The following is a 22,224-nucleotide window of genomic DNA, read 5'->3' as shown; positions in this document are numbered from 1 at the left end:
CTGGCCCGAGGACGCCGCTCCTGGTCCCCGCCAGTACCGCAAGAGCAACTACACCATGATTGGAATCTTGTGCATGAGCATCATCAGCTCGTTCCTTATGAAGGCTCTTCTTGCGTACTTTGGTAACCCAGCCAGCAGCAAGCTTCAGTCCGACTCGGCCAGCGAGTTTGAGGATGGTGCAGCTCGACGAGAGGGTCAGGAGCGCGGTTTCCGATCTCTTCCCTGGAAGAAGTCGAACCGTACCTAAGTTCATCTAGAACTCTCCGGATTCGCTCGTCTGGATCGCATCTTCAACAGTCACCCAGCTCGACGATTCCTGGCGCATTGCAGCTGCCGGTAGCCCAACCTCTTGGTCCAGCTGCATGTAAAAACATGGCATTATACTAATAATATGCCCAACATTCACTTCTTACATCCATCCGACCAGGGTCCATCGTTTCGCTCTCGAGGCGTCGTCCTATTCGAACACGGTACTCCTACCACTATGCGACGGCTTCGACAACGATTTGCTTCTCGGAGGATACCCTGACTTTGCGAAGAGCGTGATGACAATGCTTCAGCGCTATCTTCACGCTCCCCTCGCCAAGCCAGACCGTCCTCCCAGCATTCATAACCCCATCGGACTATTCTGACATTTTATCTTTTCCCTTGATGTGCACGTCTTTGTTTTTGTTTTTTATTATGATACCCCATCAGCGTTTGTACACGCTGTCCTACGAGTTTACCCCTCTTGATTCCCTCGGCAGCGAAAGTGCTTCTACGCCATCGCTTTGCGGATAGTGTGTTGAACCAGAGCTCGCGGCGACAATGCTTGCTACGCTATCGTTTCGCGAGCTCTGTGGGCGTTTTGTGTCTTTTTGGAAATGGTTGGGTGGAAAGGTTGAAGCTTGGTTAGAGAGATGTTAACTATTATGAGTTCTTATTCTATACCGGTTAGGATATAATACACAAGAACCGTTGCTCTCCCATATTTGTGTTCCGTATACGTGACTACGGCATTTCGAATACACAGTGAAGTGTATACTAATTACTCTAATCTACCAAACTCTTCTATATTTAGCACTCGTGTATCGCCTTCACTTATGTCAAGAGAATTTAAACAGTGTCTTTCATATCGACTTGGTATTTGCATTAAGAGGAATGAAAATACGCACCCTTCAGACATATTCAGAAGCCTCACCTTCAAGAGCATTATAAGCAAGTATGAATTGCAGGCTTCAGACATCAATCCCTTCACAAAAGACAAAATAGTTCATGTAGGGCGTTCTGTATTCTCTAATTGAAATGCGGTACATACATCGTGTTACACAACCCGTAGGTTAAAAAATCTCATGTGCACATAAAACAAAAGGGACAATTCAATGTTCAACTCCAAATTCTCAAATTTCTCATTCCTCAGCAAAAAGTCTATTTCATCCAAACCCCCATCTCCGCCGGTGTCAAACCAGGGCATGAAGTAAAGGCTGGAGGACGACGATGACTTTGCTATACCCTCGATATGAAAAGAGGGGGAAAACCCATTCCCAAAATTTGTCTAAAAATCCCTGTTCCAAGTGTTGAAAGTAAAGAAAGGAAAACTTGGCTTTGCTATGCTATGCATCTTTTTTTGTTTGTTTTTGTTTTTGGTTGATCAGAGACCGAGCATGCGGCGGAAGCGGCCAGGGGCTTGGTAAGGAGCGGGCTTCATGTTCTGAGCCTCGACGGTGGCGGTCACGTAGACTGTCTCGGGAGCCTTGGTAGAGGCAGTGGCCATGGTGGTAGGGGCAGGGCACATGGTGACAACTTGGGTGACGACGTTGGCACCCTGCTCACCAGCGCAAGGAAGAGTGACGGTCTTGACAACCTCTCCACCGGCGGGCATAGTGACAGTCTTGGTGATCTCCTCGCTGGGGACAGTGACGGTCTGGGTAACCTCGTTGGTCAAGGTCTTGGTGATAGTCTCAGTGCCAGCGGTAACGGTGTCAACACCAACGGTGACGTAGGAAGTGATCTGGTTGGTGACGGTGTGTGTGATAGTCTTGTCGCCAACGACAGTGGTCTGCTGGCCACCAGGAACAATAGTGGTCTCGGCAGCGGCCTCAGAAGTCTCGGCGGCAGCCTCAGAAGTCTCCGCAGGGGCCTCCACAGCAGTAGTCTCGGCAGCAGGAACAGTGACAACACCGGTTCCGGTAGGGACACCAGCTGTGACGGTCATGGTGGTGAGGCTGACCTCGCCGTTAGGCTTGGTCATGGTAATGACAACGACACCGGTCTGAGTTCCAGTGACAACAGTGGTAGCCTCCTCGCTGGTATCAACACCGAGAGCGGAAGAAACCTCGGCGGCAGGGGGAGTCTCGACAACAGGCATGGTCTCAACGGGAGCTGCAGAGGTCTCAGCATCAGAGACAACCTTGGTCTCAGTGTTTCCGGGGTGGACAACAGTGCCGGTGCCAGTGGCAACACCGTTGGTGAGGGTCATGGAGGTGACGGTAACCTCGCCGTTGGGCTTGGTCATGGTGACAGTTGTGACAACCTCGGGGACCTCAGGAGCCTCAGAGGTGGCGACACCCAGAGCGGTAGAGCCAGCGACATCACCAGCAGAGGTGGTCTCGGCAGCAGCCTCAGTAGTCTCGGCATCGGCAGTCTGAACAGTGGTGGCAGCGGCGTCAGTGGAAGCAGGGGTCTCAATGACGGGAGTACCATCGGAGATAACACAAGACTCAGAGACAGTGAGGGTGCGGGTAGAGATGACAACGTGACCACCAACAGCAGGCTTGTTATCCTTGCCAGTAGTAACAGGAGCGTCAGAAGGAAGGATGACGGTGGCGGTCTCAGTGGACTCCTTCATGTCACCAGTAGGGGCCTTGGCAGTCGAAGAGGCATCTTTGCCCCAGATCTCGAGCTGCTTCTGGCAGTCGGTAACGGCATAGTTCTTTCCAGCGCTCTCAGCACAAGCCTTGGCCTGCTTGCTACAAGCATCGTCAAGAGCCTCATCGATCTTAGTGAAGGTCTTCTCGTCGGAACCGGTACCGACAACGAAATCGTCCTTGTTGCCACGCTTCACAGGAGGGCAGGCAGCACCAATGACGATGGTGCGGTGGAAGATGGTAACCTCACGGATGACAACGATGACAGGCTTGTTGATCTTGCTGACAACAGCGCTGCTGGTAGCAACCTCAGAAGCAGCGGGGAGCTCATCGACAGCAGTGGTGTCGACGACAGCAGGGGCAGTCATAGTGGTGTTCGCGAAAGGACCGGGCTTGGAGATGACAGTGTTCTGGCTGTTGCCAGTGGTGAGGATGACGCTAGGGATGATGGAAGTGAGGATAGGGGTCTCAGCCTCAGTGCTGGCAGCGGCCTCATCGGTAGCGGTGTTGGCAGTCTCAGTGTCGTTCTCAACAGCGGTGGACTCGGCAGCAGCTCCAGTAGCGACAGTGGTCTCCTCCTCGGCAGCCTCAGAGGTGGCAACACCGAGGGCTTCGGAAGCCTCGAGGTCGGCACCAGTGGTGGTCTCCTCAGCTCCCTCGGCGGGTGCAGTCTTGGTGTTCTTGCCACCAGCACACTTGGTGCAGGGGATGGTGATGGTCTCGTCAACGAAGATGGTAGTACCGTCGGTGATGTAAGAGGTAGGGATGACAGTCACCTCGGCGGTCTGAGCGGGAACGTCGCCAGACTCAGTAGCCTCAGCGACATCAGTTGAAAGGGTCTCGAAAGCAGCTTCCTCAGAAGATGTGCCCTGAGCCAGAGCATCACCACCAGTAGTGACCTCGCTCTCGACGGCAGCCTCAGAGGTCTCCTCAGCACCAGCCTCAGTCTCGGTCTTCTTGCCTCCAGCACACTTGGTGCAAGGAATGGTGATGGTCTCGTCGACAAAGATGGTAGTACCGTCGGTGATGTAAGAAGTAGGAATGACAGTCACCTCGGCAGTCTGGTCGGAAACCTCACCAGCGTCGGTGGTGATGACAGTGCTGATAACCTCAAACTCAGAGGTAGCCTCGGCATCGGCTTCACCAGCAGTGCTAGCTGTGCACCTGGAGCAAGGGATGGTCACAGTCTCGTCGACAAAGATAGTAGTACCGTCGGTGATGTAAGAGGTAGGGATGACGGTGACCTCAGGCTCAGGAACATCGGGAACCGGGTAGGCGTTGGTAGGCTTGGCCTTGGCCTTGGTGACATACTTGGTGAGAGTAACCTTTTCCTGGGCGACGACGCCCTCGACGAGAGCCTGCAGGCTGACAGCCGCTACAAAAACGTTTCGCATAAACATTGTGAAGGATTTCAAAAATGGCGCTTAATGGGATTTGTTGTTTTGTTGATTTGGCAACAAGTGAATGACTCTATCAAAGAGCAAAAAGTAAAAAAGCGATCAAGCTGAAAAAGGCGACCAAAGCACCTGTAAGAAGGGAATGACTGGAGAAGAAAAAAGCCCAAGTCGGGGAACAAAACTAATGAGTGTATTGAAATTGAAAGTGAAGAGGAAGAAAACCAGAGATGCTGCGGCGAACGCATCGCTTTTAAGCAACAACAAGCAGCATCTTGAATTCTGCTCAGCCTCGACGAAAGTCCCCAGCGTCAACTGTGACATGGGTTTGGGCGGAGTACGATTCAGCACGGGCATCCTTGACATCGATCGGGGTTAATTGAGGTGGTCTCAACTTGAGACGTGATGGATCTGACGCCTCCCCCCTCCTCATATTTCTCAATTGAGAAAGTGCCCAGGTCTCAGTTTACTGTAGACGAGACATGGTGTATAGAACCTTGCCGACTTGGCAAGACGGTGCCATATTGGGGTCGAAGACCTAGGCGAAGGGCGAATTGCCTTGGAGACTGGATGATGGACGTTAGAGATCCATGGGTCCTAGGCACAAGGCTCAGGCAATCCTCTCCAGATAGTGGAGGGATTCTGGCCCCATGTCTCCTTGGTGTCCATCCGCCCTGTCAAGGTTAATTTTCCGGCGGTGAAATCGACAAAAACAACGTCTGTCGGCCTGGCTAGCCGCTTTCCAGATGAGACTGGTAGGCCGTTCGGTTGACTCGGTAGCTCTAATGAGCGTCTAGGATCTTTGGGCAGTCATATGTGGTGTATTATTGTGCGTTTGTTTAGTGATTGTTTGTGGACGGAGTTTTCGTTCAACGGTGAAACTATTCCCGTAGCCATATCCAAAAATAGGGCAAGCCAAGCTGGTGTTGGTTGGTACGTATCGGAGTATTAGTGATGGCACATATCAATAGTGTAGACTTGTATGTATGAGACAGCTATATTAGCTGGATGGTCATGATGACCAGTGTAGCAGTTCTTCCAAGGCAGAGCTGGGATGGAGTTGTCGATTGAGGCTTGCGTCGATCCTCCTCGCAATTTGCCGTAAAACGTATTCTCAACAGCCGTCGTAGTGTACCTGCATAGCGTAGCGTTGGATGTTGCTATCGAGCTTAGTTTAGGCGTTTGATGCGGAGAGACGAGGTTGAGTAAGTGAGAATGGAAGGGTTCAATTGGAAGACAAGATATGCAGGGATGCGATGCAACGGGAATATGCATAAAGTGGGTTTTGGCAGGGGGCGGGGTTGAACGTCTCACGAGAGAGAAAAGGCAGGTACGGCCGACAAGGGTTTATTGTTTGCTTTTTTTTTTCCATGACGGGAATATCGAATATCATTTCTACGAATGGTTGCAGGTATAAACAAATAGAGGGACGTTTGGTTACCGGATAAATGCTAGTGCCATAGCTTAAAGTGACTATACCGATTTCTTGATCATGAACCCATCACAACTCGCACTTCAACAATCCAATTAATACCACAGACAATACCCTCTATTAGGAGAAATCATCAATTACGGTAAAGATCATGTCTGAAAAGTTACCAAAAGCAGTGATAAAGACTAATAGCAGAGGTAACCCCGGTCCAAGCTCCATACTCTCACTCAACATGAATCACGACCAAGTTTCATGATTCCACCCCTTAAGCCTTAAAGTCTTGGTACGTAGCCCAAGACCGAGCAACCTTGTCGTCCACCTCGTTTCAGAAGTGACTTCATGGCCGAATTGAGATGACTTGTTCATGCGTTTTCACACGAATGAGCCATCATTCGTCCTAAATCGAATAGAATCCATCATATACAAAACAAGCATAATCTCTTCCTGAAGATGCCGCAACCACACTCAACTTTGGAAACAAACACAGCCTCCTTCACTTAAAACTATACCCAATTGTTTTGTCCATCTCGTTACTATCGGAGAATTTCTTTTTGTCCTTTGCCTGTCTTTATCGTATCTCTTATACCTTTTATTTAGCATATATGTGTATCATCAAGGACATCGCCGATGTTCCACGATGAATCATGTCTCATCTTTTTCTAGAAGCTCCAAGTGTCATACGATACAACCTCGATAGAAATCTTGGTCAGCGATGTGATGATCTTCGTCTCAATTGATCCGAGACAAGGATGAACTAGAATCAATGCATTAGCTCACCACCGCCATCAAGTGCGCGCTTGTCTGACATGTTCCTTGCAAGCGCCATTCGTTAGATCCCGCTATGATATGGCACGGCCGGATCATCGCGTCTCTGTAATTTATCACTTTGCGTACCTGCAGGTGTCGTCCTGTTTGCTAATCCTTCTGCAACTTGGTTATTTCCCTGAGTCAGCTTGTGCGGATGCTTGCTTACATAGGATCGAAGCCATGGTTTGTTTCAAAGAAATGAAGTAGAAACAATATTAATAGATTACTATCCGTGCATTCATTTTACCGTGAGTCTCGGGACGTTACATTTAATCGTAAACAATTTCACCTGCACTGGGAATCGTTCAAACCTTCTCAAGGCCAGAAACAGACATGACGAATACTAATCTTATTGAACATGTAAGCCTACGAATACGATGTTCCTGAGTGTTTGGCACACGTAGGTGAAAATCCTGTTATTTGTTTTAGACTTTAAGTCATTGAGTTTCTGGGGTCTATTTTAGCAGCATAGCTTTCACAACTTGTACATCGTATATACTAGTCACTACTTCTTGTAGTATCTTGTGATCAAACATCCTACCGCAAGTCAAGACGAACTCAAACTCATTCGTCATCCATTCCCTCGCCTCCCTACGTAGCATCCGCGCAGCACGGATCGATGAACTGAAGTGGGTTCGAAGATCAGTGGGCCAATCAATAAAACAGCTGTTGTTCCTGCATTGTTAAGATCGTCATCCGATGGGTCAAACTCAACAACAGCCTTGAATGCTGCCTTTCGTATTGCTCAAAGCGCCGCGCTTACCGAAAGGTCAAGGAGTCATATCGGACGGGCGTTTGCAGTTTGCTCGAGCTTTGAGAACAGACATGCTCACAGAACAAGGATGTCGGGTGTATACTCTGAGAGTCAACTGCCAAAGTGTTGTTCATCAAATGTCCCAAGTACATACTTCCATCTTAATTACGCGTCATTGCGAGATTGGATGTGTATCTCGGGAAAGTATTTCGTGAAACTTGTACGAAACTCGGCATCTTGTCGGGAGGCTCAGATAGATCAATATGCTTGGCTTGACATGTCGACTTGTCACTCATGATAGATGGCGGCCCGGTAAAGGCAACCTGTGTCAAGAAGCCATCATCACACAGTCGCAAGCCAGTCAGTTTTAGGCGAAGGGCTTATTTCAAATGTGATTAGACCAGGTGAAATGAGAAACTGTGAGTTGTTGCTATCTTATTGAATGTAACTTTATGATTTAAACCATAAACTATGTACAGACTCTCGTCGCAAAGACCACCCTTGACAAGAGTACCTGAGATACATAACAGACAAGGACATAATTGATCTCTAAAACCTAATATCATTATTATGACCTTGGGGCACTGCCGTGTTGAGTTGACGGACTAAACGGAGCTGAACTCTGACTATAGGGTACACGAGGTTGAAACACTCATTGATTGCCTCACATCAACATATTCTATTTAACATTGGTGCATTTGAATGCTGAAACTATAACACTAACTTGGTAATTTCTTGCTCTTGTTTCTTAAGAAATACTCTCCTTCTGATCCTTGACTGCTGCGTACTTGGAGCTTTGCGGGAGTGCCGGACACGAATTCCACTTGCGTGTCAAAGAGGGCACAACTCGTTGCGGACAGTTTATGCAAATGAACTATTTGGCTTATACAGAAAAGACCAGTGGTTATGTGCCAGCCCCAGCATTTGAACAAGGGCCATGAAATATTGACTAGACGTGGAGTGTAGATGAAACATAGACAGTGATGGGGACGGCAAAAATAACATCAAACAACCTAACTAGTGTAGATCTGATAACAATTCAAGACTGAGCATTGATACAGGCTCGGGAGAATAATATCGGGTTTCATTGAAATCAGTGTATTCTCACAACGACTGTGATTCACTCGAATGGTTGACTCCAGGTTATTAAAGTGATGACAAGGATTGTCCCACCACATGAAGAGGTCAGAACCTTGTTATGGCCATAATTTGAGTTCCCTACATCTCCAGCTGGCAAGTCGTATCTAGTAAAGCGCTCTGGTTCTGTTGTTGTTGAATGCTTCCTAGATCTACTAGCTCACTATTTACTTACCGCCAACTCAGAACAACCGGCTTTTACGATAAATATGTGCAATCCCTGTGTACATACAGAAACTAGCACAAGACATTCTAGAATAAACCTAGTCTTGGCCCTGAAAGGCCCAAGCCAAATCCCGGGGCGTCGTTATAGGAATGTAATTCCGAGCCACGCAATTCTTGACCCGAGCTGAGAGACTATTACGTACGCTCAACAAAACTTCTTCACCTGTCAAGTCTGTCGGTGGGTATAATTGGCGTCAAGTATGGGGTAACTTGAGAGAGATTAGATTGATAAGATGCGATGGGCATGGGGTTGCTATCCGAGACCGGCAACCGTGTCGCAATTTTCTGCTCGCACATTGTGATGATCTGTGGCCCAGACATGGTATTGTACGTAACTGAAATTTGAAGAACTTTCCTTATTGTCAGTTTGAACGGTAATAAAGCTGCAATTTGTAGCAACATGCATGGTTTACGCTGCGGACATGGGAAACTCTGCTCGTCTCATGACGAGTGAAAACACGTGGAGTTGGCTTTTTGTACACCCCCGCATGACTTGGCAAGAAGGGATTCCGATTGGTATTCTTGATCGTAAAAGTATTGCATTGCATTGCGTTGTTGGTGTTGTGTTCCCAAGGTGAATCTAAATCCGTCACCGCTGGATTGTATATGTATGCATGGTCTTATTCTTCGGTGAAAAAACTCGAGCTATTACAACCTGACAAGTCTCCGTCCCCACTCGAGTCTTTCGGAAGAGTAGGGATTGACGGATACTATAGAAAGAGCAAAAGAGGGGGGAGGGGGTCTTGTTTGGTTCGCTTCCATGATGGACAGGTACAGGTACAGACAATAACAGCTAGGCTTGAATCGGTCTTTTGTCAAGCTTCACGAATTGGTCCTGGACTTTACCATAGACATACTAGTTTATATGTGGCTGGTATCAAGTGACTGATGCAGCCTTGACCTTAGTTGACGAGATACCTGTTGATGGCAATTATCATCATCATCCATTATTTAGTTTGTTCTCATCAATTACGACTATAGGATTCTCACTCAATGGTTTGATCAATTGATGAAAACTCATTCAATGGCTTATGTCAAAGTCACATCATAACTACTATCGTTCTATATACCAACTGTCGTATCCCCGCTTCAACTACGACTGTTACTGCTAGCATAAACCAAAAAAAGAACAAAAGAACCCACTTGTTTCTTGTTGCTGACTCTTGGGATCCCAGTTTCCCATCAGCTGCGTTACGTTAGCCGTCACACTCAGAAACATTAATCCTTCCGTAAACAAGACAATACGATAACAACACATTCTCTTTTCTCTCTCTGTCTTTCTGTGCATCTTCTTCCTACACCCCCTCCCTGACTTTGATCCGACTGACCTACAATTCACTGCATACCTTCCTTTGCCGTGTCTAGCCCCAATTCATATCGCATCGCATCGCATCATAACCATCCCTGCTTCTCTCATCCAGCCTTCAACATCCGGTCTACCGCCCATCTGAATTGAGAACGCACACGCCCCGTGCTCACTCTACTTGTCAGATCCCGGGGTTTTGTCTTTCTTCACACACTGTACATGTCAAAGTGCCAAGCCGCAAATCACTAGTTAAAAAAAAGTATACAAAGAAACAAAAGCTATGGCGCGTTTTATGGATTTGGAAGAAGACGAGGATGTTGGAGCGGGCCCTGGCGGCTTTCCCGTCCACGATGCTCACGCTCCTCCTCATCATGAGGCCGCCTTTCCGCCAGTTCTGGAACCTATACATCATGGCGACCCCCAGCTCAGCGAGTTCTCCCAGAAAGATCAGCATCTTTTACTCCTCAGGAAGCTCGAGTTGCTGTCATCTAGCAGCAGCCGGAATGGACCTTGGCCTCACTCATTGTACAACCCAGAGCCGCTAGGCACCATGGATGCTTCTACTTTCCAAGCGCCTGTCACCAATGCGTTTCAGTGCTATCCGTGAGTCCGCCCTTTCTGTACTCAATTCTTCATCTCAATGCTTTCACATGGTCGAGATTGAGAGTATCGAACCTTATCATGATACCCCCCACCCCATGTCATGACAACACCATTTACTGAACCTCGACAGCATTGTCGAAGCCATTGCTTCTTCCATAGACCTAAACACCCTCGACGCTCTGTCGCGCACCTGTCGTCTCATTCATCATGGCCTCATTCAATACCGCACTACCCTTATCAACTCAACCCTCCACTGCCAGAACGAAGACGTCCCGGTCGATGGTTCCGAAACCTTTCGCTACCGTGCTCGCGCCGGTAACTGGTTCTACATGGAAGATGGCCGCAGCTACAATGGAAAGTCGGGCAATTGCGCCCGTGACATGGTCGGCGAGTGTCGCAGATGTGCAGATGTGATATGTCGGGTATGTACATGCATGCGATCGGCAGGCACATTGGCAATTGTTGAGTAGGTTGTATATGCTAACCTCGTCACCTCGCAGAACTGTGCCATTAAGCCACCGGCTTCTGTCGCCCTCAAAGAGAGACATAGAAGGCTTTGCAAGCCTTGTGTTCATGCGCCTATCGCAACTCTTGTCAAGGCTCCTGTAGATCTAGACATTCCTCTCTCATCAGAATTAGTATCGAGAGAGGTTTGTAAGTGCGCCGACGATGGCGTTTGGCTCTGCCAGCCATGTGGGCGAAGTATCCGGGCCGCAGATCATGACTACCAGCGGTACATTCCAACCCTCAATTACACATTATATTTCTTTACTGACTATTCTAGTATCTGGCGCTGGCGAAATCAGTACGGCGAAGTTCTCGGCGGTCTTGGCACTGGTATCGGCGAGGGCGACCGTGGTGTAGTCTGCGGTCGCGAAGCAAACTGTTGCGCAGCCAAAGAAGTCGAACACCAAGTCGACTGCGATGCTGAGGACGCCCGGGACGGAAACGTAGCCACGGGTTCGAACCCGCAACAAGCTCCGGTTGACGTTCTTATCGACCAGCTCCGTCTCACACACGAGCGCACGCCGTCACCTTCTCTCGGTCCTGGCTATCTCCGTCACGAGATTGAGGGTATTGGCGGCGTGGTGAAGCGCAAGCGAGTCCGCATGGTGCGTGTCGGCCTTGGTGTGCCTGAGTGGGATGATGAGCGTTCCAGTGGTAGCCGTGTTCTTGGCCGAGAGGTCAGAGGTGCTCGACGATCATGGTGCGGTTGGTGCAATCGTGTTATTCCTGGTGAAAAGGATGTCTTCAATGAGCCACCCTCTTCATCATCCTCAGACGCAGGAAGTAGTCGACGAACGTCATCTATCAGGTCTGTTGAGATGAAGCTGGATTGAGTTACTTGGCGTGGGTTTGAGTTATCTCATAAACGATATATAGGTAGGCATAAGTATTAGTGAGAGTTCGGTTGCTGTAAGCGACTTTTACAGTAATGACCTGTTGGGACCGATCAACCTTGTATGCTACAAACATGAAGTATATAAGAAGACTTAGACATATGTTTGTTTCAAGTAAAGAATAATAAATGAATGCACTTACACTTGATGTTTTTGACTGTAATGTTGACCTGTACCGGCATGAGTATATTATTCACGAACTATCCATCTGCTACGAGCAAGTAAGAAGTGGTATGGAGTGAGAAAATTGTACATTTGCAGGTCACAAGTTTAATGAGAGGTGACGTATCATCATGTACAAAATCAACATGGGAGACCGTTGTGTTATGTGGTTCATTGGTATTTTTGGCATTATACAGAGAGTTTACCCAACTTAATGGGTTGAATCCAGCATGATTCACATTTCACAGCTTCCCATAATCATAATCCTACATAAGCTCCTGGCGATTTTATGTGTTTATACAAGTTTGATAGATGATCGCTGGGCCACTTCATTCACACCTCAAAAAGACACACCCTACAACTCTCCACGGTACAGCATCTCCGTCCTCCTCTTGCGCTCCTCTCTTGCGTTGGTTCGGATAGCACCCCATCGAGACTCCCTTCTCTCCAGCTTGCGCTTGACATTCTCCAGGTGGTTCTCAGGTGCGGGAGCCGCCATCTTTACGAAGATAACAGAGCAGCCAAACTTCTCAGCAAGCTTGTTGACAGTCCATGTCTCGGGGTCTTCTTGCCTTAGTTGCTTCATCTCCTTGATGTCGGCAGCAGTGAGGTTGTAGTTGGGACTGCGGCGGTTGTACTTCATCTGTGGGGGTAGCTTGCTCGATGAGAGAGGCTCTAGGGGAGAACCGGGAGTGTGTCGAAGTTTTGTGAGGGCTACACGGCGCGCATCGTTGGGAGGGAGGAAGAGGAAGGGTGTGTGGAGAGGAGATGCCTCTGAAGAAGGAGGGTTGTAGATGATGGAGTCGGCGGCGGGGAAGGCGGCCTTTCGGTCGGGGAGGAAAGATTCGTGAGGGGCGATCTTGAGAGAGCGTTTCGTTCGGCTTGTCGTCTTGTGGCCACGGCAGGGAATGATAGGAAGGCCTGATGGGCGAGGGCTAAGTAGCCGAGCCGCTGGTCGTGCGAGAGTTCGGAACTCCATGATGTGTTTTGAAGTTTTATAACGACGAATTGAAACGTCTAGGAGCACGTAGGGTATGGGAGTGCTGGTTGAGGTGTTGGATTCTCGTATGGACCTCGTGCACTGGGTTAAAGACGATTGGCCACGGCAATTGGCGTGTCGTGTGGTTCTAGCTGGACCCTGCCAAACACCTTGAAGTCCAAGATCTGAAGTTTCTGCCACTACAAATTCGCTTACCTAACACAAGCCTCGCCCATTTCTCATCACGTGGATTGTCCAGTGAGTGTCACATGACCGTCTTTCGGATATCGGAAGAGCATTAGGCCGCATCCCTAGAGCTCATTAAACTATGACGTCGGCTCTTAACTGGAATGCCCCTCTTGGCAAAGTTGACTGTTTCCGTCCAAGCTACTGGTTTGACCCCTCGTGGATTTAACCTCCCGCGCTGCCAATAATACTGAAACCTCGACTAGCAGCTGACGAATCCCTTGTTTCAATTTCCAAGTACATCGAGCAGATCTCACAATTTCTTTTCTTGGGAACACTGGAGATGATTGTGGAGGGACTGATCAGCGACCCCTTATCAGTGGCGAATTATGACAGGGAAAAAGGGGTTCGGCACATGGCATGTCAAAAAGCTTGAGTTCTAAAAATGGGTCTGAAAGCGAAACCCAATGGTCGCATCGCAGATTGTGCTTTTGGTGTTGTCGATGGTTGTTGATGTTTGGGACGAAAAAACGCAACCCATCGATACACAAGCAGGGCAGGCGTTTTCACCCATCTCCCTGGTTGATTCTCATCTTTTGATGTAGATACGCGCGGATCTTTACCCCTTGCTATGGCATTCTGCCAGGGCGTGAGAGAACAGCCCTGAAGGAGTTGTCACGAGGTCCATGCCGGTAGCGGGGTCATGGCCAGGTTGTGAGGTTGGTGACAGCAACGGCATGGGATGTGTGATAAGAAAGGTGACCAAGATGATGACGGCTGTCACCCAACCGTTCCAAGGAAAGACAGTGGTGGTCAATTTGAGGGAGATAATGGCTTGACTGAGCCCAATATAGCAACCACATGTTATTTTGCGAATATTGTAAGCGTCCGAAGAGAGAGGCTAAAATATCATGAGATTGCAAGGTAACAAAGGGATATTTGAGCCCATCGGATCATTCCCTTAGCATCTGAGATGAGAAGCCCAGGGCTGACTTTCGTATTCTTGGGTTTAAAAGTAAAAGTCCCTTGAACACTGGCTTTCGGGTCTGGTGCCTGACTTGCATGGACGAGAGTCCCCTTGTTGACTGCATGCCTGCATGCATGCATACACACAAATACATAGGCAGGATTCGTGCAGCCCGGTACCAGACATACGTAACATGCAATGTAGGATCACAACATGGCTTAACCAACAGAACATCTGGAAGGACGAGATTTCAAAACGTGGTCACCTTGTAGGCCGACCCTTTTCACTGCATTGCATTACATGTATGGCATCTCGATGTATCTCCCGTTTCATCCCTGACAAGCAGGTTTTTTCCCAGGCTTGACTTGACATCAACAGACGAGAAAATGTCGTTCGTTGGCTCAACTTGGCAGAGCGTCAAGGTCCCGTGGTCAAATGCAACTTGCAATTAAATCTCTCGTCCCTGGCAAAGTTAGTAAAAAGAAAAGACATGGAAGGTAGTGGATATTTCTTTTCTGCCTTCCGTGCGACGGCAACTCACAAAATTGCCCCATCCCATCCCATCATACTGCCCTGGCTACTGGGATAGTCCGAGTGCGTGCCTTGAGTTGATCCCGTGCCTTGATCAAAGTGCGCTGATCCTCCAAAAGATTGAAGCTCTGAAGCCACCTACGCTACGCCGCTGTCCGCCCCCTCCCTCATTCCTTTAGATATCATATCGTCGTCCCCTCTTCTTCAAGTCCCGGTTTCCCAAAAGAATCTGACTTGTCTCATCCCCTCTCTCTCCCTTCTCTTATTGTTCTGTTCTCGTTCATCTCGGCAGACAATAGACGAATAAACAACACCCATCTTGGAAGAACCCCTGCAACTACTACTACAACTACCTTTAAATAGGGTAAAGAAGCGAGCGGCATCCGACGAAAAACAAAAAGCAATAACAATAACAATAGCCTTTGGTACCTATCGGGTCTCTCATCTCCCTTCCACTGCACGAATACGCACGCTGCAGCCATTAGGTACCAACGTACATCGTCTCAGCCCGCCCTCTTCTTTTCGCATTTCCGCAATCCTACCATCCATCCACGATTGCCTCGTCAACTTGGACGAAGCAAAGAATAAAAAAATAAAAAAGGACTATTTCCGGTCTTGATCATCTCAAGACGTAATCGACGCTATCCGAATACCAGACGGCGGCTCGACGGGACAATCAAACGGCATTGCCGCGAGTAGCAAGTCTCCAACTCCAAACCTCATCCATAGCGACCCTTAGCGCTGGCCGTTGCGGGTCTTTGTTTACGGAGGTCCCCAGTATTGTACCGGGAGCTACGGGCTGTTTTACAGGTCATTAGTCTCAAAAAGGTTTGTGCAATCATCCAATCCAATACTCAATGTTTCTCCCACTTCCCAAGGGCAGCCGAAGTGGCGGCAGGAACAGAAAACAGAAATTATACAGTAGCCCAGAGTCTCAGTTCCGCACGGCCGTTTTTGCTTATTCCTTTTTACTTTCCCGTTCCCGATTTTGACTCGGTTGGTTGCTGCACCGTACCTAGTACCTTCGTACTTATACCATCTCCCCCGGCCTATCGTCCCACTCCTCTCGCTTGTCGAACTTAGAACTGTATTCCACGACCTTCGTTACTGACTGTGCCTCGTTCAACAGTCCACCAGACGACCTTTTATCTGTCGTATATATTCCACCACTGAACACCAGTGTCTATAGCTCACCACGTGAGCTAACCTACAAGTCAATATGAGCCTTGCCGAAGCTGCGCCCATTTCCCGCGATGATCGATATGACGACCAGCGGCTAGGCGATTCAACGCCTCGAGCCAGCGAACTCAACACAGAAATGGGTAGCCAGCGCGAAGACACAAAGAAGGACGGAAAGAGCAAGATGCGTGGCTTGTTTGGTCTCGGTAAGAAGAAGTCATCGACGCTCACAAAATCTGATTCAAAAACCGATTCCAACGAAGCCAAGACTGAATCACGCAACGAATCTCAAATTCCTTCCAACGCAAATTCCAACCCCACCAGCCCATCTCTATCTCGAGACGCTTCCAAGCTATCCTCAAACCACCCATCACGGTCCCCTACTGGCGATCAGAGTTTCACTATGCCAACATCCCCGAGTCGCGGCTTTACCGGCTCTCCACGATTGTCGTCGCCAGCTACATCCCAGATATTTGAGCGTGATGTACAGGAGAGTTCTGTTATCCTGCCCAACTCCCCAGCCATCCCGACGCACATTCAAACCGAGAACTACATTCCTCCCGTCCTTGATGATGCATCCGAAGCCATCACGAATCACAAGCTAGACCCTGATTCGGTCGAGATTGTGACTCACAGCTCGCATCAACCCGCCGCGGTGACAGTCACAGGGGCCAACACTGGCCTCCCCTCGTACGATCCGTCTGCGAGTGAGTGGGCAGCGGAACTCGCTTCCTTTGCTGACCGGGACGCTGTTTCGACCGACAACGCTTCCAATTATGGGTCCTTGGACTCCGCCGACGTGCGCAGACTATCATTCATCTCGTTCGCCGACGTCGTACAAGCTGAACACAATCCTTCCTCAGGTATTGCGGGCTCCCGCGACAGCATCCACCTTGCAGGTCTTACATCTCTGCCGGCAGCAATGAACCGTTCACCTTCACCCATTCGGTCACCTGTGTCGAGCCAAGGACCCGAGACTAGCCCTCCTACGAGCAACCCCGGCAGTATGAAGGGCATCGAGTTGAGCCCTTCACGAAGACCCCTGGGTAGCCCAACGAGCATCAACAACCTCAAGCTCAACGTTTCAGGGGGCGATTTGAACATTGAGACAATGAGCCAAGCTCTGCGAAGAACTGGCAGCACTGATCTCAGCCATGTCCGCAGCGGTCCTGCAAGCCCAATTGAGAGCTCCCACCTTCGTTAAATGCAACATTCAGCGTGATTGAAATAAAGACACCCCAGGGGGAGCAATGATATCCACACAGCAAATGCAACTCTTTTTCTCTATTTCTTTTTTACCATTTGGTGATTATACTTCTTCACTTCATTCGATTCGACTACGATACCTCCTGGGCATCGTCATTTTGGGGGAAAGGAAACACTGGGATCTGGCAATTGGGAGTTTGAAGAGGAAGTTCTACTAGGCGTCGAGACGTTTCCGCGATACAGGCATTTGTACATATGCCATGCTTTCTTGGCCGTTGTCGTCTTGTTTTCTGATATGAGGAAAATACAAAAAACCGCCACGAGTTGGCAGTCAAGTATTGAATTTGCATTTTGATCCAGCCTTGTCCATCATTTTGAGTGATTATCAGCGTGTGAAGGTTCAGGGTAGGATGTGACCTTAATGTCGCACCATAAATGTTAGGACGGAAACACGGTTAATGGATGTCATGTGTGACTCTATATTTGACTTCCGACCAAGGCATTGTCTCCATACACAGAATGATCACAAACGTCCGTCCTTGGTTGACGAGCCAGTTCTGAAACGGCGAATGTATCTGCCGTGACTACGAGGGAGACGTAAGCGTTCATCTTGCAGTGAGATCACACACGCATCAACATGGTGGATCTTTTCATGTCATGAGTGGTCTTGATGGAACAGGGCATGATTATCACGACAAAACGTTTGCCGGCAGTCTCCAGAACTGGATACTCTAGTGGATGTTTCAACGAGAAACCCCGATGAATATACTAGAACGGTGGATCTCGTAGACGAGATTCTTTACTCAATGCAGATTCCTGCAACTAATGGCGTGGCACTACATGAGACATGGATGTTTGGTATCAGCCATGACGACGACCTGAAAAGGACATAATATGCATGGAGACACAGACAATGTTTTGATTCAGCCATTGAAATCTGTATTGATAACAAGCGGTGTGCTTGTGTTGCCCGAGGCGCTGCTTGCTTGATACGCTCGTGAGCTGAAGATGTTTCGAAAGACTCTCAGGTCGAGCGATGGACTGTGCTTGGATTACGGAGGCCGCAAATGGGGACGCGGTCAGGCAAGTTTGTATAATACATAAAGCTGGGAACAAAACAATCTCGACTGATTGGTATCCGCCCCCCCGCCCCCCCGCCCCCCCGCCCCTGCTCCAACTAATCCCAACCTGTGTTGAGTCTTCCAGAAGCATTCGGCTGGCGGAGGCATGATCCGGGGGGCGAGATGTGATTGATGATGCTCGTGTAAGCGAGAGGCCCTCTACCCAAATTTGTGACAACTATGTAACATCGCGGCATGAAGAAAAAGAAACGCGGTAAAGTCAAATTTCACTAACGACAGGGTCTGGTGTTGACACGTAGGATGCCGAATCTTGATGGGCCATGGAACGTAGCTAGAAAAAAGTAAATATCATCTACTGTATCTGCCTATGAAGATCGAGAGAGGCTCTTCTGCAGATGTTACATGCACGTGCGAATGGTACATATGTCCCACGCCGCCGGGACGGGACTGAGGACCCGCGTTGTTAGAACCAACAACAGCCTTACCTTTTGGATGTAACTTTATTGGATTGGGTAGGAATGCATAGTCTTCTTGCCTTGGTCACTGCAAACAGCTATGAGAACAACTAGTACTACTAGCATTAGTCTAGCAGGATATGGATACGTGTAGTGCTATGCCGTGAATTCAGGGCATCAATATCATATCTCAGCTTATTCCCGGACCATGATAGGGATACCAGGGGCGGAATATTTACGAGAAAGCCCTATCAACAAAAGCCGATACGTTCAAGTACGAATGAGATACGCTTTGACGACCGGCGTATCGTTGTATTTGGAGAGAAGATGAAAGTCATCTCTTGTTCTTCGTCCTCTAGCCCTGCCAAGAACTGTTGACTACGAGAAAGCGATGGCCATGTGGGGGAATCGGGCCTCAAATCTTAAGTTTCTCAGTGATATATGCCAGGAACACGAATACTATCGGTCGTATAAACGGAAATTTTGGGCGTAGCTACAAGAGAAAGAGGCCAGGTCCAATATTGATGTGACTTTTCATGGTTCCAGCTTCCCCGATGCCCGCCCCCTGGCCTGTCTGCTTTTTTTATAATTGTCGATCTCGTTCTCGGACCAGTTAGAGTTAGAGACTCAGGAACGAAAAGAGATGTGACGGAACTAGGAAGTTCTCACTAGCGGCTGCTCAAGTTTGAGTTGCGTAGATGCTAACGAAGCAAAGTGATGCTATCAGCCCGTTCGCTCGCTGCGGGCAAAGGATGAGACCTCCCGGGTGACATTCCGGCTGATTATTCCCATCCTACGCCCGCAAATAAGCTGACAGCTTGACGCCAGGAACTAGAAACTCCTGAGCTCCTTTGGCTCTATTTTATGCCTAGTAACTAAAGCTTGCAGCCTTTACGAAGGAGTGATCTACAGTTCGAGTCAGTCATAGCTATCCCCGAGTGACGATAGACTATTGTGTTGAAGCTAGCGAACGTTGAGATGTGTGTAGTTTGTACTTGTGAAGTGCCCTGTTCCCAGCTGGCGGGTCGTCCGGGATAAGGGTATCCAGGTGATGTCTTTTTATCCCACATTACCGTGGTCCAGGTAGCTGTTACAGTCGCAAGGAGAGCCTTTACTGGAAAAGCTCATCCGCGGGCAATCCATCTCTTTGGTAGAAAGCATCCGAAAGATCCTTGTTTCTCTGTGTATTTACGACGGGGCTATCGACAGGGACGTCGGGATTTGGTGGAAACACTGGGCGACTTGGGATGAAACTCGAACAAGGGATGTTGTGCGGCGCTGTGTGATTATGATGGTTGATGGTTGATGATGTTGGCATATATCAAGGCAGTTATGGGTGAGAAAACAGGAACCAATATGATGGATCAGAGCGTATAGAGAATGTACTACTAAAATGGTCCAACTTTGGCAGGTCATTAATCAAAGGGATAAGAGAGAGAGAGACGAATACGTAGGGTGCTGCCTTCCTACCTACCTCTAAGCTATCCATCAAGTGGAAAGTCCGCCCATCAGCTAAGCTGGCTGACTGATGGACTGGCACTAGCCTCCACTGCCTTAGCAGCTAAAGCACCTGTAGCTAATGTTGTAGAGATCCGCTGTCTCTCTAAACTCTCCCCACTCCTCCACTGTTGCGTGCTGCGTTGCGTGCCCATAACCAGGATCATGAACCACCCGGCCCTGGTTCATGATCCCAACTTACAGGGCCTGTATTTCTTTTTCATCCTTTTTGTTAAGCATGACCATCATCAGTCATGCTTTACTAGGTATTACTAGGCTTTGACTCTCCACTTACTCCGGATGCTGTCACGATAAATATCCCACAAGGTAAAATGCAAAATAGTTGGTTGAAACAGTCTGTAACTGACATGTAAAGTCGTCGTAGTGCATGTAAGATGATGTCCCCTTTTTCTCGCCACGGCCCGCCCTGTCTCGGCATCTTCCTGCAATTAGAAAGAGACAAGTAAATAAAATGATTGGATATCGACCCTCAACGCCAGATCTAAAGCCGAAAAAAAAGAGGCTGCATGCCTGGGCTGGCTGGGGATCGGCAGCAGAAAAAAACACAGACTGTCCAAGGTTATCTGCTGAATCCCCGCTTCTCGAAGCCGAGCCAAGACTTGGGAACAAAAGATGCAGATTTTTAGATAATTAATCCGATAGCTATCAAAAAAAAGAGATTAAATGTCAAACTGTCAAACTGTCAAAACCCATCAACCTCCGGCAGTTGTTCGAGATAGAGTGCCTTGTGCTATAGCCTAATAAGACTCTTCAAGGTCAACCTGGGTTCCTCATCCCTCCCTCATGGTCAGGAAAAGATACAAAGACCCCTACCACAGCGACTAGGGCAGTGTTCAAGGGTGGCTGGTTCTGGTGCTGGCAACGATGGAAAACAAGGGCCTTTTCTCGGCTACGGCTGCTGTATGTACGCTTAAGCCTGAGCTTGCGGGCAGACAAGGCGAACTCATTGGCTCTGTGCCGAGTCCTTGGGTCTATATCCGTAGAGAGATGGACATGACATTCGACTTTGTCTTGACTTGACTTGGGTTGACTCGACTTGACTAGACCTGACACTGAAAGATATACCTGCGTGGCGACGTTTGTTCTCTGCTTCTCATTTCCCTTTCCCTTCAAATGTACACAAACACCTCTGGTTGACTCATTGTGTTGCATTCTCTCACCTTTCTGCTTCTCCAACTCTTGTCTTTGCCTGTCTGTGTCTGTACCTTGCATAAAGACACAACCTCTACTCATCTCGACTTAACTCACCGCAATTCGATTCCTTTCTAAACGACCTGAACAAGTGCGTTGCATACCTGGAAACTTGCTCGTTGACTGTCTGAGCGCACCTACGCTTATCGTCATTCATACTGGTCTCGCGTCTTGCTTTTGCTGTATTGGGATATTTATCAATGTATGTGTATTCTTGGCTTCTTCATTCTTTTTTCCATTCGTTTTCCCTTTCTCTCCCGACTGGCCTGTTTGGTTTTAGTGCAGTTCCAACCAACCTGTATGCTGGCCCCCCCCCTCCACTGTCGCCCGACCCAGTCGCCAGTCCAGCCGAGTCTAGTCCCGTCCAGTTTGCGATTCGATTCTTTCCATGCACAAACTAACTAACAAGCCCTCCCCGCAACCAGTCACTGATTTATGAGATCTCTCAACAATCGGTTCTAGCACCCGACGACATTCACGATAGGCGCACTATCTGACGTCGTTTGACCATAATACTCCCATCGCCAGCTTTCGATACCGACCCTCATTGAGACGGCACTTGTCATCTAATCGCTTCCCCTCACCCGCAACAAAGAAAGCCCTCGAGGCACACCCAAAACCTAGCCTTAGACACCGACCCTATTAGCGAAAAACCCACTACCATTGCTGTTTCTTTCACCTCAATGCGGGACGGGCGCGTGAATGTGGATGTGGACAAGCAATGGCTTAGGCTTGCGACCGCCAAACATGGACGAACAAGACAACTCTCGATCTGGTACCTCTAGTGATACCACGTCCTGGAACCAAGCCTCGACCTCCGACCTCAACCTTCCCCGGGACCCAAAGATGGAGCGCTCCAGCGCC

At 48.7% G+C, this 22,224-nt stretch overlaps 5 protein-coding genes across 5 annotated transcripts; 3 read left to right on the top strand and 2 right to left on the bottom strand.

Moving 5' to 3' along the window:
• Positions 1-25: 25 nt before the first annotated feature.
• Positions 26-968, top strand: FGSG_13747 (uncharacterized protein). The gene has a single exon (XM_011321023.1). It carries the CDS (start codon positions 56-58, stop codon positions 245-247), a length of 192 nt encoding a protein of 63 aa, XP_011319325.1. The 5' UTR covers positions 26-55; the 3' UTR covers positions 248-968.
• A 662-nt stretch (positions 969-1,630) lies between these two features.
• FGSG_10357 (uncharacterized protein) lies at positions 1,631-4,246 on the bottom strand (the record flags this gene model as incomplete). Its single annotated transcript, XM_011321022.1, has 1 exon — positions 1,631-4,246. One exon carries the CDS (start codon positions 4,244-4,246, stop codon positions 1,631-1,633), a length of 2,616 nt encoding a protein of 871 aa, XP_011319324.1.
• Positions 4,247-9,859: 5,613 nt separating this feature from the next.
• On the top strand, positions 9,860-11,865 carry FGSG_10356 (uncharacterized protein). Its single transcript, XM_011321021.1, has 4 exons — positions 9,860-10,504; positions 10,635-10,926; positions 11,005-11,237; positions 11,289-11,865. Exons 1-4 carry the CDS (start codon positions 10,182-10,184, stop codon positions 11,842-11,844), a joined length of 1,404 nt encoding a protein of 467 aa, XP_011319323.1. The 5' UTR covers positions 9,860-10,181; the 3' UTR covers positions 11,845-11,865.
• A 377-nt stretch (positions 11,866-12,242) lies between these two features.
• FGSG_10355 (uncharacterized protein) lies at positions 12,243-13,462 on the bottom strand. The gene has a single exon (XM_011321020.1). The coding sequence runs from the start codon at positions 13,043-13,045 to the stop codon at positions 12,422-12,424; it is 624 nt and encodes a 207-aa protein (XP_011319322.1). The 5' UTR covers positions 13,046-13,462; the 3' UTR covers positions 12,243-12,421.
• A 2,486-nt stretch (positions 13,463-15,948) lies between these two features.
• FGSG_10354 (uncharacterized protein) lies at positions 15,949-17,630 on the top strand (the record flags this gene model as incomplete). Its single annotated transcript, XM_011321019.1, has 1 exon — positions 15,949-17,630. The coding sequence occupies one exon, from the start codon at positions 15,949-15,951 to the stop codon at positions 17,110-17,112; it is 1,164 nt and encodes a 387-aa protein (XP_011319321.1). The 3' UTR covers positions 17,113-17,630.
• Positions 17,631-22,224: the final 4,594 nt, after the last annotated feature.

This window comes from Fusarium graminearum, chromosome 1 (assembly GCF_000240135.3).
Source record: "Fusarium graminearum PH-1 chromosome 1, whole genome shotgun sequence".
Classification (NCBI taxonomy): domain Eukaryota; kingdom Fungi; phylum Ascomycota; class Sordariomycetes; order Hypocreales; family Nectriaceae; genus Fusarium; species Fusarium graminearum.
The sequence above is the reverse complement of the archived record's forward strand: the minus strand, read 5'-3'. Positions and strand labels throughout refer to the sequence as shown.

Bases quoted from the DNA above. Each gene is read 5' to 3' on its own strand.
- FGSG_13747 (XM_011321023.1), top strand. From the start codon at position 56: ATGATTGGAATCTTGTGCATGAGCATCATCAGCTCGTTCCTTATGAAG.
- FGSG_10356 (XM_011321021.1), top strand. From the start codon at position 10,182: ATGGCGCGTTTTATGGATTTGGAAGAAGACGAGGATGTTGGAGCGGGC. The intron at 10,927-11,004 runs GTATGTACATGC...GTCACCTCGCAG, and splicing joins GTGCAGATGTGATATGTCGG to AACTGTGCCATTAAGCCACC. The intron at 11,238-11,288 runs GTACATTCCAAC...TGACTATTCTAG, and splicing joins GCAGATCATGACTACCAGCG to TATCTGGCGCTGGCGAAATC.
- FGSG_10355 (XM_011321020.1), bottom strand. From the start codon at position 13,045: ATGGAGTTCCGAACTCTCGCACGACCAGCGGCTCGGCTACTTAGCCCT.